Below are 16,775 nucleotides of genomic sequence, written 5' to 3'. Positions count from 1 at the left end.
TACAAGAAAAAAGACCAGTAGTTGGAAATTACAGAAACAACATCTTGAAAACACTGTCATGATAGACGGAATTTTTGGATGACAAATCTTAGAGCAACACGCATTCTTTCAATTCAGCACGTCCCCAAGGGGAACTTCACGAGAGTGCCAATGGACAGCACTGCATCCAAAAACTAAATCTGTATATGAAAGCTGTTGACATTGCCAGCAAAATTTCGTTTCTTTTGTCACTTAATGACCATTTATAGTCTAATAGATGAAAGGTGTCGATGAAAAAGTTAAACGTTTCATGGACGAAATATCAAGCATTAAACTTTTTTTTTAAACTTAAATCGTTTTTGTACTACTCCCACATTTCACCAATCAAAATGTATTTACACTTGTATCTAAATCTACCCATATATTCATGAATAGTATATCCGGGTACCATTGAAGTGCTAATCACCATGCACAGACATGTTTATAAACCATATCTATAGAAGCCTAATGTTCCTTCATAATATATTCTTTCCTTTACCGTAACGTACAGTAATTAATTATAGCATATATTTAACTAGTTTCAAATACAAATTTAAACAATATAATCATACACACCTGCAAGAACATATTGAAACTAAAAGCCTTTACTTTCAATATGATCATGCAGGTGTATATTATTGCAGAATTAATCATACAGAATTACGTCATGAATACATTTCTATATATGCGATTAAAAGAAGAACAAGTACCCTCTAAATACAGGTTAGGACTAAATAAAACTTAAAAAGATAGACACATTGAAGTAATACATACCTATGTAGGTATAAAACTATGCACCTGGAAAAAAAGGGAAATTTGGCAAAAAGGATATCCCCATTCGATGATGATCTTTGCATACTTGCGGATGAAGTTTTCTTCGCTGAAGATGAAGAGAGAGCGAGTGCTGGCTGGCCCGACGCCGGGAAGACTGAGATTGGCGGCCTTTCGGGCGACGTGACGTAACGAGCCGTCAGCGCCGGTGGTATAGTCGGCGTCATCTCGCCCGCAGCCGTCCGATGAAAACGTGGAAATTCTGCCAAAGGAATCCATCATTGTGGCGTTAGTAAAAAAGCATAAGGAACGTAGATACAAGCGTTACTCAGTACAGTACGTATCCAGTAATCCCACCCAACCAGTGTTAAACTGGCGTCGCCTGGCGATTTGATGGGGGGAGTTGGGGGAACTTCGCCCGAAATGATACGTTCTAAAGAGGGTGAACGATTATACACATGCCGCGGGTTCGAAACTGTTTCGGGTTTCGTTGAGGTTTTTTAGCGATGTTCACCACAGTTACCACACACACACATGAATTTCACAGTGTCTACGGAGTACATAGACACATATTTACATAAACAGTCTAGAGTTCAGTAAGTTGCGACATATCGCTTCTTCTACGCATACACTTGTCCTATGATGACGCATCGGATCCTGACCAAATTAGAGGTACTCTCAAGACAGTACGTTGCCATGTTGACCGTGTCGGTATCCATTATTTAACCGTCTATCTCTTGGACACGCAACAAATCCATTTTTCTGTGCTGAGAAGGGAAAAAATTAAGGTAAAAATAATCCACCGGAATTCATGAAATAACCGTTGCGCACGGGAGCAGATGTTATAGTCGAGGCTAAAACGTAATGTATATTTATATATGTGTGTGAGTCGTCTCACAACGTTGTTGAATCGAAAGTCGGTATGTTGTCCCGTGTACCATGCAATCACCCGATCTTGAAGCAGTCCGGTGCGGAATCAAGGCTAAAGCACGATCTCACAGAGGGGAGGCCTCCCCAAATATAACTGCCTGGAGAATTCCACGAATTCGATTCCACTTTTAAGGTATACGATCCATGATGAAGCTGGAAAACTGGGCAACTGTCAAGAGTAGATGCCTTGAAATAGGGTTGAGGAATCCCAGCGTTTTATCAACCCCTATTCTGATACAGCCAGCGGCTTTGGTTTAGCCAGCAAAGGCCTACTACATTATGCAGCCAGGATGATGGTCTTGTGTTGCCTATGCTAATATCGACTGACAGCCGCTGTGCACTCTCCAGGGCCAGCGAAAAATATCGACAAATCCCGCTGCCCCGGAGAGCCAGCCAATCACATCGGCTGTTTCACCGATTATTTAAAACGAGGTCATGACGTCAGTTATTGTCCTCCGTATCCCAGCATTGTTTGGTGTTTGTGTCTGTCGATCCGACACAGACAACAAGAAACAGCTAGAGCTTACTGCCTTTTTCGTTTTGTTTTTGATCCCACAGCCCAGCACGTGTGTTTATCAATGACACTAATTTAAGCGAGGAATGCCTGCTGAGAGAAACAAGGGAATATGGGTCGTTTTGTCGGAGGCGGTGTGTCACCGTCAGTCAATGACAGCAGCTGTCAATGAGGGAACATTCACCGCTAAGGCGACAGATGTTCTCTGCATATGTCAGACTAGCTATCCAACGATACCTATACATGATACCCTGTTAATATTTGATACAAAATGTTAAGCATTAAGAGAACAAAATCCGTATCTGGGAGGGTGGGGGCGGGGTTTGTAGAGATATGGGACAGGGGTAAGGTAGGGTAAGTCGAACGCTGCAGTGAAGGTGGTGAGGGGTATTGGTTTTATTACTATTTTGCGACAATAGGAATCGGTTACTCAAGCTGCTACCAAATTAATTGTTATTCGGAGTTGAAAATCCATTCACGTGAACTGACTGAAGTACCTGGACATTTGTCTACCATGCAACAATCACATTTTAACCTTTAGGACAAATTTCTTGTCACACCACAATAATCGACAACTAAATAATCTATTAAAAATATGAGATTAGTTATTATACGCTAAATTTAATCAACGATTACAGTAGAGCCGAAAAGAAATAGGGCGTTTCGTTAACCAGAAAAAGTATCATCAATAATATCTTGACATATCCTTTCCTTCTTTTTTAAGAAACGTTACTTTTTCATCCGCCTACATGTATTAACATAAAAAAACAGTAAAAATTGAAAATTCGGAAATTGTGAATCCATTATTAAAAGATAACGGATTGTTCACCTGTCTTGTACTCATTACTGTATGTAGCTTTACAATTACTACAAACAAAAACAATGTCTATCTTTCTTGTTGTATGTCGCGTTTTTTTTTAGAAGACAAACTGCATCCACCTGTTTAGACACGCTGGTAAAAATAAAGAGGTACCTTCGTCAGTAATTCAATATGTGCAATTACTAAAACACTCTTATTTTCTGTGGCGAACAAACAAACCCATATCATTCACACGTATTTTATATTAAAGGGCGAAAAATGATCCACATGTTACAGAAAACTCAACTTACCCCATGATTATTCCGTAAATATATAGTTATCCTAAGATAGACTTCCAAGTTTAAAGAGTTTGTGACGATATCTGTAACTTTGTGGATTTTGAATGGTTCACATTAGAGAAACCTTTTAAAAGTTCACTGTGATTACGTAAATGTCTTAAGGAAAAATAACGGAATCTGATAGGCTGCTGTAAAATAAAAAAGTTAAAAATGCCTTACATGCGCTCTGATTGGCTGCTTTTGTGTGCCGTAAAATATACATAATGCCAGCCGTTTGCACCATGTGTGACCATACAAAACAACAGATTTATAAAGACCCCCTCTTTTTGTTGTCAACCAATTAGCTTCGAATCTGTTGTCCCTGTTTCAATTATGATCATTGTACACATTTTAGCACGCACCGCTGTCATTATTATGTTCCATAGCTACGCGCCGTCGTATACATTGGTTTGGTTGATTTTCTGATGTACCCTTTTCAATCATTATCTTTCTACATATTTTAGCACACACCGCCGTCATTATTATACTCTATGGCGAGGCACCGTTGTATAAAATCCTGCATGGTTATCCGATTTATACTGAATATACAATAAAAAGAAATGAAATCTGAGAGGACTTAAAGCTTTCCCAAGCTCTTCATACTTCACGCAGATTTAGACGACCATCTCAGCAACAATTCAGAAATGTCCCTTTAACAGGTTCTTAAAGGGACAAAACTCCTAGAACACTTTAACACATTACAATTAAAAATTAAATTATGTACAGATTTGAAAAGACCAAATTTTAAGAGTCACAATCGTCATCTCTTCAAAACTACACACATTTCCATTTAATAGGTTCTGAGATGAAGACGTGACAAAAATGGCGAGAATGCCATAAACTAAGGTAATTAATATGCAAATTAATACAAGAATATGTCCGAAAATATCAAAAGACGAGTCACAAGAACCTGGGATTAAGACAGACAGCTATCTTAATCCAAGCAAAGATCTTCTCAACCCACATTAATCAATTTCCTTTGGATATAGGTGTTGGATAGGGATATGGTGGCCAGAAATACAGCTACAGTGTTTTAAGGAAATTAAGCTAGTAAAATATTCAGGATACTACAAGGCTAGATCTGAAAAGGCTACAATGCGCATGCGTGAGTCCAAAAGATCATCTCATCAAAAGTTCATGAATTTCCATTGAATATATGTAGGTTTAGAGATCAGGCAGACAGAGACAGGCCAGCACAATATTAATGATTAAATGACAATGTGGAGTAAACTTTTCGACGTTATTGTATTTGAACACCATTTCAAAATGTTTTCGACAATCGACGCTTTTTAAGTCATGCATCATGATCGATAGTGACACTTCGCTTACAAAATCTCGTTTTTATAATTTCTTGAAAATACTGAAATTTATTTTTAAGCAGCAATCTTGTCTGGAGAAAACTCATGCCGGCTTCCTCTGCGGCCGTAAGTGAGAAGGCCTCGCAAAAACCTGCGGATTATCATGGGTTTCCCCAGGGCTCTGCCCGGTTTCCTCCCACCATAATGCTGGCCGCCGTCGTGCAAATGAAATACAGAAATAAATTGTTTGGATAAAGTGAATCCCGTGAAAAGGCCTTTGGATTATATCCACAACTTGAAACAAACTCAGATAGTTGAGTTAATGCTGAGAGTATATATGAGACAACGCTATTTCAAGCGTTCATTGTCGGTTGACGTTGAATAAACGGTATTCGCGTTCATGAAAATCTCGCGACAACCACGGGGAAGTCTGAAACATTGGTCTACATGTAGTACAGTTGTATCGTTTGATGATTAGTTATTTTGGCACTTATTTCAGAAGAAGGCGGGCTTAAATTTCATACAGAGGTTGACTGATTAATTTGTATAGTTTAATTCCTTACAAATTATTTTCCATCAAGAAAGTCTTGTGAATTCTTTATCGAAAATTTCAATTTTATAAATGGATAACATTTTTCTTTTTGAAATCAGTTGATGGCAAAAGAATTATAAATATATTTAATTTGGATTCACGACATTTCAGATTATTTCTTCCTAATAACAGATTTTGTAAATGACAAGAGCAGCTCTCTTGACACCACCTTATTATTAAAAATGAAATTGTCTGTAAAATTTGGACAACTTATCTTTTAACATCGGCCATTACATATATAGGTCAATTTCTGTCGGTAGGTTAAATGTTTGAAAATCTTATACGAGGAAGTCATAGGGCGAATTTGCGCTTGTTTTACCTTGGGCTCGAAGAATTCTGTAAGATACATTGTCACTTGAGCTCATTTGAATACTATTATGAACATTTATTTATTTATTTTTACGCTCTACTCCATAAATATATTGCAGTAATAAAATGGCGGTTAGGCTGGAAAATACCGACAGGAAACCATGGCACCTAGCAACTTACCCGAGAAAAAAATATCCAAACTAAAACCAAGGGGTAAACCAGTGAGGGCTGGATTCGAACCTTTGACCTGGGCGACCAACCAATAGTTTCCATTTAGATGTCTAGAGGATGTGTCGACCTGTTATTTGTGGCCCTTGATTCTATTCGACATATGTCGCAGAATAAATATTGTCGTATTCTCACTCGAAAAACGAGAAAACTCTACTCGACGCCCATTGGCTTACAAGGTGTCACGTGATACTCGGCACAACGCTGAGTTCACTCGGTGAAGCTTGAGGTCACCTAGGTAGAGACATGCGCAGTAGCCATGCATGCTTGTGCACTGGATCCGGCGAAGGAATCTTCATACCGGAAGTCATTGATCATTTTCACCCGACTTAATGCATCATAATTAGGTAAAATATGTTTGATACCATGCTAATTATTTAACATGCCACTCATTAACTCACGGAGAGATCCATGCACAACAATCTGACAATTTGACGGCTTTTATCACACGAAATGAGAAATCTGAAGGCCACTACTGTACTATTGAATATGTAACTTAGATGTATGACTGCCACATTGTAATAATAATGAAATACAGATCAGTCGATGACCCAATCATGCAATGGATATGTACTAGTGTAGATGCTCAGACAAAAGAAACTTCATGAGGATTTCAAGATTTTCTCAAAAATGTTCAAAATTCAAGTCGGGACTTTTTGTGACAAATGAAGGCTGTTACATTTATTCTGGCAGCGCTGGTCACAGAAATTGACAACAAACAATGCTACACTGAAATTTAGTCATCGTTATTTGATTATATCATGTGCGGCATGAAAAAGTTTAGCGGATATATATGGCCTGAGGTAGAGGAGAACTCACGACTTGGGACATCTAGACCAAAATGTCTAATGAGCACATTACTGATTTAGGTTACCGTATGCAAACTATCTACTGCTTAATAGGTGTGATTTAAGTCTGTTTCGTGAAAGAGTTTAACACACCACTCAAACTTTGTTCACGGTAGCTTAGTTGCCATGCCTCCACGAGGGAACGAAATCCTGTGAAAGCTTGTGAGTCAAAAAGCCACTGCACTTGGCTAATTACAGTGTGACGTCGTAAAATACCTAGCCGTCTCCCTGATAGAAATCCATGACATTGCCCATTTTTCGAGGTACAAACTAATGGACACAACTTAATCAGCAGTCGTCTGGTATTTCATAATCCCATTTCACTCGTCTTCACGAGTGCACTGTTTTATACAGTCATAAACACTGTATCCCTGGTTTGGCAGTTCTTGAACCGTATAGAATATCGTAAAAGAATAAAAATATCGTTTTGATAATGTAAGATTGGAGTTTGCAAAAAACTACATCTGTATAACGGTACACTGTTCATCAGCTGATTTATGTCCGTGTGTGTGACAGTAATCTAATCAGCACAGCGATGTGTGAGCGCATATCGCGTAGGGTGGTTTTTATCAAGGCGGCATAAATATATGGGGAAATCGAATCGTTTTTAATCTCATTCCCCACATTACAAAGGGCTTTGCATTTATGTGGCTTAACATTATCTTTCGAAGTCGTACACACAGAGCAATATGATCTATTGCATAATGCTATTACACTTGCAAATAAATTTATGTATACGGTGGGCCGGAAGGAATATAATTTCATATCCTAGCAGTTGGGATGTGGGTTTTTGATCAGTCGTTGTTAGACGTTACATAAGGCCTGTGTAACTTTGATGCAACAACATCGACGACATCGTGATTCAGATGAATGTATACAGGTTACACTAACATAACATCCTACAATCTGTGAGGACGTAAGGAATAAAAATTTGCACCGAAGAAATTATGTGGCCTATATCGTTTATGACGCACGGAAATGGGCACACGTTGAAAACCCAAACAAATTATGTTGAAAAGGGCCACACGAGTTAAGTCTGCCAGTCTGTCCATAAGCACAGCTGTCAATTCGTCCATCTGTCCGTCTGTCCATCTCGTCATTCAGTTCGCAGTGAGGGATTGCGTGGTTGGTGCGTCTGTCTGTCACTGGTCAGGCCGGTTTTACAATAAAGGCATAGCCCAATATATATTATGCATTTCCAGGCGTGTCATCGTTATTTTCAGTAATGTATTCAAATATTCCCGGTAAGTTTATTTCCGGTAAACTCCGGTAAAAATCATATTTCAGTTCCTAATGATACATCGTTTTAAACGGACTGTAGCAAGTGATCTTGCTTATATCAAGTCATGCTTATGCTTATGTACAGGCTGACCATATTAGGATTATCGAATGAAATAAATTTCCAATGATGTAAACTAGTCCACATGACGTTGACAACGCGGAAAGCACTCCAGGTATTACTGCTACCAGTCATCATTTATTGTATGATATACTTTAAAGGATACATGAAGCGTTGTTTTTTTCTATTTTTTTATTTCTTGGTATATCATATACCCTAGGATACAAAAGTACATAAAATCCTTGCACCTTTCTTCATGCTACAGTTTCGCTAAGTCCTCTGCGATCAGTCTGAAAGTTACCTCGCCTGCTGTGGTGACGTGAACGGGATAGCTCAACTTTTTTGAAGGGAGAGCCCGAATTGGTCCCGCATTCTCAATATGTTTATCAATGACGTCATTTCCGAACATTTCCGACAGCAGACGGAATATATACATAAAATAGAGGGGCGATAAAGAAATATAACATATTCCTCAAAAATGAGTTTTTTAAATAATTTTTTGGGGCATATCGTCTTCATTTTCCCTAAAACCATATGATGTATCCTTTAATACACATTTAAAAAGAGTAAAGCTAGATCATTCATGCAGGTCATATGCTCTGTTTATTAGGCCATATTTTTAATTGCGTGTCTCTCAGCGCGTCCTTCTACCCGTTCAGATTCCTGTTGCCAGTCCAGCTGGCAGCCAGTCTGTCAGCAGACTGAAAATGGGCTGATCGTCCCCTGAATCCCATCTGTCAGTCTGTCACTCCATCAGAATATTCGAGATCTCTGTATCATATTGCACTAACCATTTTGTCATAACTTCATAATTCTCCCTTGAGGCTAGTAAATGTGTTATACATTACGTTATCGAATGTCTCTTGGAAATAGGGTCATGTTTTATTCACAGTCTCACTTCTGGTCTCGTTATATATATCTACAGCCCTTTGGTTCATTTTCCCCCTTGCGATCTACCATCGCGAAAGAGTCGGTGACAATGTATAGGTTTGCATTTGTCAGATCATATAGTACATACACATATCACAGGTATCATGGCCTCGAGATGGTTGAGGAAGCAGACGTACGCTGAGGTTAGTGCCCTTGTCGGCCACTCTCCTGTGCAAGGAGGCTGGGAAAACATGGGTAAATCGGAAAGAGACGAGGGCCGACGAAAAACACCGAATTGTCATGAGAGTAAAAAAAAAAAAAAAAAAATAGCCAACCCAAAAGCCATGAATGTTACCACGAACGAAACACCAACTGGCCATAGGGCACAAATGCACTTTAAAACGAGGTTGTAGCGGCGCAATAACCAGAAGCCAATGCAGTCGGTGTAGGTTAAAGTCCAACTCACCCTGCCTTCTTTCTGAAAAGGCCTGCCAACAACATGCGGATGATCGTGGGTTTCTCCCGGGCTCTGCCCGGCTTCGTCCCACCATAATGCTGTCCGCCGTCGTATAAGTGAAATATTCTTGAATAAAACACCAATGAAATAAATAAATATATACATATTAACTACTTATAATATAAAAGACTCTCAGAAAAGAGAGTAAAACCAGAACAAAGACGACATAGTGATAGTTGACGAAAGGTCTCACGCAACAGGTTAATGACTTCCAGTATAGAGAGTAAAACCAGAGCAGCGACGAGAGTGTGATAACTGCAAATTGTCACACGTAACCTGTGAAACACGGCCTTCTGTCAATTTACCTCAGTTAGGGTTTTATTCTAGCTGTTCATGTACATACTTAAACAGTAGCAAATTACACGCCTTCTAGCACCCTGGCTTAAGCAGAATTAGGTAAAAAAAAATGTTAATTCCAATGTATTAGACATCATTGCTCGACTCTAGTACACGATTAAGTTTATTTATTTACTGTTTGGATTCTTACTTAACGTCATACTCAATGTTTTTTCACTCAAAATACAATGACCGTCAGTTTTACCGGTGTTTGGGGGAGGGGGGTGGAGGTTTGCGAATCGGCGTCAAAACCACCGACCATAAGTTACGAGTGAAATTGTGACGTACAGATATGTAAACCATATCGAGCAGGAGTGTTTTAAATACACATGTGACCGAGCCAGTGCGTTAACCTAGTTTGTTAATAAGAGTAATAACAAGGTAAATATGGCTGGGGAGGCTGGGAAAGAAGATGGAAGAGGATGAGCGTTGAGGAAGGATGAGTTGATACACACTGACACATTTACCATCGATATTGTTGCTTGTAATTTCGCATATGGAGCTTCATTTTTGTCGCCTCTAGCAAATACATGTGCACGTCCATTGTGAATGGAGATGATATCTGAATGTGTCATTACGTCCATGGTGACGTCATATTCATTTATAATACAGCTACACAACTGCCATATATAGAGATGGTATATACATTTCAAGTACCACAACATACTAGAATTAATTGCCGTTGTTTCACTTTCCATTTATTACAGTCTCAAGTAAACAACCTGACTAGGAGACCCATTTTTATGTGTCTTGATCTATGTTTTACGCCGTTTACTTATACGACTGCGGTCAGCATTATGGCAGGAAAAAAACCGGACAGGGCCAGGTTGAAACCTACGACCTTCCGCGGGTTGCTGCAAGACCTTCCCACGTACGACCACGTACGACCACGTACGAGGGAAGCCAGTACAAACTGGACTCACAAGTTAGCACGCTAACCACCAGGCCACAAAGGTACATGTGTGTCTCTATGTACCTGTATATTTCATAGATTTCATTGGTATACTGGCACGTAGAGGATTTACGAAATGTGCTGAACAGAAAGTGATGCAAATCAGGACACATCTTCCAGTTTTTTTGAGTCCTTGTCACTTTATGCATTTATTTGATTCTAGTTTAAAGCCATACTCAAGGACCTTACCACTATATTACAGTGCGGCTCTGCTCTTAAGATTCCAGCGCCTGACCTTGTCTGAGCAGGTACAAAAAACGGCGCCATTTTCACTTATTAACTGTGTGCTCAAATTAGAAGGAGGAAAAAATGGGAATGGAGCCCATAAGCGACCTAATAACCACGACAAGTACAAATTACGTTAAAAATACGAAAGCCACTGTAATGTGAATGGAATAGTTTTATGACGCGTTACCAAATAACCAAAAGACACAAGCGACCGTTCTTGCGGTTTCGGCTTTAGACGACAATCTGGGTTTTTATTGTGCCCAGCACTCTCCGTCAGCAATTACGAGCTGCGTAACTCGGGTATGGTGTATATATTCCTGCAGAATAACAGGCTCGTATCGATCCAGCCATCTCTGCTTCCAATCATCATCCCGCTCAACGTATCCTCTCCTGCCATCAGGCCAACAAGGTCAAACCGGGTTATACATATGCATCGGTTCACGTCGAGTTAGGCGAGCTTGGCCCACGACCACCAGCAGCGCGTGCGTTCCAGAATCGTTTCCCCCACGTTGTTGGGTTACGCAGAACGGCGTGCCCAAAAATGAGGAACGCAGGCGAGATAAGATCGACGTTTGTACAGATGGTTAGACTGGCTGGTGTGGACGGAGGTGAAGCGGGCGGCGGAATAAAGACTAAGGGCGGGGGGTTGGGGGAGAGGGTGTAATATGATTGATGTGCTCCACCGGAACGCTCCAATGCAGACCTATCATGCTGATCTTACTGATCGGCTGCTACTCCAACCACATTCTTGTTGTTTTCATGCATTTTCCTCTTTTTCTTGTTTTGATAGCGTACGTGTATTTTGCCATGGGTTCGCATCACATGTTCGCTAAAATTTATGGCTTGATTAGAGTTTGTTTCATTTAAACAGCTTGAACCCCATTCGTGTTGCTTTAAGGATCTCTAATCACAATTGTGTGCATGATCCTTTTCATTTTTATTTATTCTTTTCTTTCACTCGTGTTTCACGTCTTACTTAAGAATTTGTCATTTTCACTATTGTGGCCAGTAACATGCCTGGAGAAAATCGGAATGCTCGTTGTAAACCATCGACCTCTGGCGAGCTACTGGAGAACTTTCCGACGTGTGGCATACGTCATATTAGTGGAAAGCAAGTGCATACTCCTTACAGCGCATGCGTCGCTCTCTACCTTGCGCTTTACATCACTGCCACCACCAGAAAATTTTGTACAGAAATCTTGAACAACGCCGAGGTCACTGGGGTATCGCTGGTGAGACAGGAAGTGATGTTAGAAAACACAAACAATCCATCTTAGTCCTTGCCTCTAACAATGCATCATACACACACAAGTGGTGAGGCTAAGACTTAGCATGCCTACGTGCGTCTCACAGGCTTCGTGGGTCAAGCTTGTCTAGTGTTCGCAGTAATGTAAAGCGAAAGCTAGAGAGCGAGGCATGCACTGTAAGGAGTATGAAGCAAGTGGTGTCCAGATTTTAATGAAAATCTACATCAGAGATCACCGCCTACCGCTTTTTGCCAGCAAGGCATCGCGAACGCATGGCTTTCACTTACTCTTGCAAGTATTGTTTAAATGTGATTGTACGTTAAATGTGATGACAACAGGGTTTTGAGCATTTTTAGACCAGTCTCATCCAATAAATTGGAGGTAACATCGTGTATATTTCTGTGTCTAATTCTGCTTTAACCATGGTGCTAAGGGGAGGTAAACTCACAAGAGACCGTGTTCCACCGGTTATATATCACCATTTGCCTGCTATCACACTGTCGTCGATGCTCTGGGTTTACTGTCTATGCTGTACGTCTTTAATCATATTGCAAAGCGCGGACGGAGAAGTGCATTACCAAGAGGTATGCAACTCCCCTACAGCTAGTCTCCACGGCACAGTACACATGCTATGTCATATGTTGATGCTTGCGCCACCTGGTAGAGAAATATGTCAACCTCTTGGGTGGAAATTGTCAACTGAAACATGGGAATCATCTAACTATAAACCGCTGCTAAAAGAACTGGCCATATCTTGAAAGCGAAACTCCGTATTTAAAACATACGATTTGGCTGATAATTGTTCTATGCAGTTAAGAACCCATTGACTATTTTCACATTTTCAAGCAACTATAAAACAATTACTATCAAAGATACTGTTGTCCTTTAACAAAACTTTTCGTTGTCGTGATTTTTAAAGTCTATATCAACATAACCACGTTTTGGAACCCATCATGCATCAGCCGTTTCTTAAAGGTTTGCTCCGCAATAGAGGGAAAGAAAAAATACATTGCTCCGCAGATACGCTATATAATGTCTTAGAGATCTAAGAAAAGTGTGAAGTGCCTTGGAGACTAGCTGTGGGGAAGTTGCATACTTCTAGGTAATGGACTTCTGATGTTACGCATCAACAGGGATAGTTTCAGTTCTGACACTGTTGATTATCCATGCATGGGTAGCAATAATCTGACCAAAGGGTTCTGCATAAGGCGCCTTACACCATTTGTGTGATAATTCCAATACTTCAAAGTTATTAGTATAGAAACTAGTATACCAAGAGTGAGCCATAAACGGCTTTACTCTTATTTATAAATTCTAAATTCTTATTTTATTTATTTATTTATTTATTTATTTGAATCCTCATATTTCAATCCTATACAAACGTATTGGTGGAAGACAAGTGGTCTTTAACTAACGTTGTTCTACACAAAAAATTTAGAATCAGTGAAAAACTTGAAATCCCCTGCTCAAGGCCAGCATTGAACCTTTTGCCTTTGAAATAATAATACCGATCACTTTGCTTTTTAATGGTTTCGAATTCCATGTAACCCGGAGAATGTAAGACCGTACATGCATCCATGTTGAACAACTACGCCACACTGGATATTTAAACAGATTAAATTTACGAGGCAAAGAGAACAAAAGTTTATTTTCAGTCTGTTGAAATATTCTTCATTAATTGATGTACATTATGGCACAAGGTAGCTCGCTGGCTATTGGGACCAATGGGTTCTTCAACAGCTCTCGAATTACGGGTTCGAATCCAGTAAAGCTTGCCAAAGGTCAGTGGTATATTTCTGGCACCCGTTTCTCCCACCTATGGCATACTGGTCATCATGGTACAAGTGATTTATTACTGCGTACCCAAGAATATTTCACTTATACGACCGCGGTCAGCATTATTATGGGAAGAAACTGGGTAGAACACGAGGGAAACCAACGACCATCGGCCGTGGTAGAAGTGAAGAAACATAAATAAACAACAAATAAGATAGAAAGGCTTCTATCTGTGAGACAAGGAAAGTGTTTTACATCTTTTTAATACAATGATTTTCTGAGAAGTACGTTCTTTACAAAAAAAAACAACAAAAAAACAACTGGGCCCACACAATCAAAGCCACATACAGCTAACTCGAATTGGAGCGAAGGAGATTAGAATTTGGCGCCATATGATGGCCTAAAATGTCACATTAGCTAAAACAAGGAACACGAACATTCAGAACATTATTTTTGTGGTATATATAGCTGGCAGTCTACAAGTCCTTTCTTATAAACATGTTTTTCCAAATTGCGTGGCTTGGATTTTTCCCTGGTTTGAGCACAATCATTTCCAAGTTAAAATGGTGGGCGGGTTATATAGTGCATCATCATTCATTTTTTAAGGACATCTTTTGTAAATTTTAATGGCAAATAAATTTTTATACTTGGAACCGGTTCAGAATGGATTTAAAAAAAAGAACTCAAGGCGGGAGATACTTTGTCCTTTGTACTTTATAAATTATCTTGGTGTCTGAGAAAAAAAAAATTCGAAACGTCGGAAACTGAACATGATGAAAACAAATCTTAAGGAAAATAAAAAATTTGTTTTTCATTTGTGTATTTTTGATATGTCAAATTCCTGTTTGGCATATCCGTAACATATCACACCATAATCATCCCCCAGTCCCTGCCCACACACATAAAAGAATCAGCTTCACTGCTGTTCGTGTTCAGTGAACACTTTTTCCTGAATTCCGTCTACACTTCTTTGGCGCATGCCCAGGAGTGCTACAATGTGAGCACCGTCAGCATCAGTGAAAAAAAACACTGACCATAGTAGTAATGTCACGTGACAGTGTACTCCACCTGTTGTGTGTGCTCAGGCCAATTATTAGTACTACTTTGCCGATCGTTTTACTTTCACTTTGATGTCCGCACTCGACCGTATTGTACGTAGTGATATCAGGTTACAGTGTAGTACTACATACCCTAACTATTCAGGGCCTTGTAACAAAATGCGATCAATGTCGCAAAGGCGTTTTGCTCAAATTAAGCACTAAAAGTTTGCAAAAAATTCCATACCCGGCAAACTTCATCTGAAGTAGACAAATCGCGTATTTAACAACTTGTAAAGAAATTGTGTAACCGCAATGTCTGACAATCATTCTATATTGGGGTAAACTTTTGTCACATCTGTTCGCTTCATTAGTAATTTGATCACATAAAGAACGAAAAAATGTGAAATGTGCCGTTATCTACCGTAAAATTGTCAATATCCGCCACAAAAATGCCATTTATACTTATATCCGCCGCAAAGAAAGCGAATTATAAACATAGCAAATCCACGAATATCTACATGAATCTGCCATTTAAGTAATAAGTATGCTACTGTGCAGAGATTTCTTCTACACTTCACTGGCAACTTAATGGTTATTGGGGTTTGCATGTAATCAGGTAGACGTTATGTAAACATATTTATTTGCATCGGATATTTTGGTAACGATCACTGTTACCTGTCTATTGACACTGTTTGGACTAGGTAAGGTGCGGCTCTTGATATCAAACGTCATTCTACGGTGGACAGGTGATGGCATGACATTTTCGGATTTCCCGCTTATATTGTATGCTTTGTACGCACCGGTTCGATCTCATTCAAGAGCAACTATATAACGAAATAGGGTAAGAATAAAACCCTAACTGCGGCTTACTGACAAGATGCTGTATTACGTGTGGCTATTTGTAAATTATCAAACTGTCGTCGCTGCTCTGGTTAACTCTCTTTCTTGTGAGTCTTTTATTATATGTTCAAAGATATACAATCAAGGTGTTTGGTGTTTTGAGGCATTGACATACTCTGGATGGAGATGACAGTTTTACCCAAAAAATCAACAGTAGTTCCTTAGGAGTTAAATTTATTTGTGTTTAAAGTCTATCAGTTTTACAAGACGAAACGTAAAGTTAAGACTGCGGGGAAGTCGTTTGTCTGTCTCGTTTGTTGAGGCTTACACGCATATAACGTCGACAGGAGGCGTCATCAGGCTAGAAGCCCCACTGAAATGAAAGCAAGGCTGAGGTCTTTGAAGACACTGGACAAGATGGCTACTAGTTCAGCGAATTACGTGTCAAAAAAGGAGGCTATTACTTCGCCAACCCGGTGGAAATCGAACCAGTCTCGTCATTTAAACACCTCCAAACGACACTAGGTTCTGTGGCAACGAGAACTTCAACGCCTTCAGCTACAATGGATGGCCTGACACTCTCTCAACAGAGTGTCGCCAGCGGACCTTAATTTTTAATGACGTTCACAACGTCGTTATTCCATCGATCGATCGGCCAGGCCTGTATCTGTGAGCCGCCGTCTTACAGCTGAGCTTCGGAATGCTCAGTTCAACAAGAGGTGTATTCACAGGCTTGGTTTCAATGCTACCGTGTTATACATCTTATTCTAACACCAGCAAACACGTCCTCTTGTTTCTACACAGTAATGTTAAGCATTTATTCTAACACCAGCAAACACGTCCTCTTGTTTCAACGCAGCAATGTTAAGCATTTATTCTAACACCAGCAAACACGTCCTCTTGTTTGTACACAGCAATGTTCAGCATTTATTCTAACACCAGCAAACACGTCCTCTTGTTTCAACGCAGCAATGTTAAGCATTTA

The 16,775-nt window shown here is 39.7% G+C and overlaps 1 protein-coding gene across 1 annotated transcript in view; it reads right to left on the bottom strand.

The window, feature by feature from the left end:
* Positions 1-792: 792 nt before the first annotated feature.
* Positions 793-16,775, bottom strand: part of LOC135480954 (voltage-dependent calcium channel type A subunit alpha-1-like) — a 149,309-nt gene continuing 133,326 nt past the window's right edge. Inside the window, exon 3 of the mRNA XM_064760885.1 lies at positions 793-1,051. Within this exon, the coding sequence (XP_064616955.1) occupies positions 793-1,051 (259 nt within the window). The remainder of the gene's footprint in view (positions 1,052-16,775) is intronic.

Source organism: Liolophura sinensis, chromosome 13, assembly GCF_032854445.1.
Source record: "Liolophura sinensis isolate JHLJ2023 chromosome 13, CUHK_Ljap_v2, whole genome shotgun sequence".
Lineage (NCBI taxonomy): Eukaryota > Metazoa > Mollusca > Polyplacophora > Chitonida > Chitonidae > Liolophura > Liolophura sinensis.
This window is presented reverse-complemented; position numbering and strand designations above follow the sequence as displayed.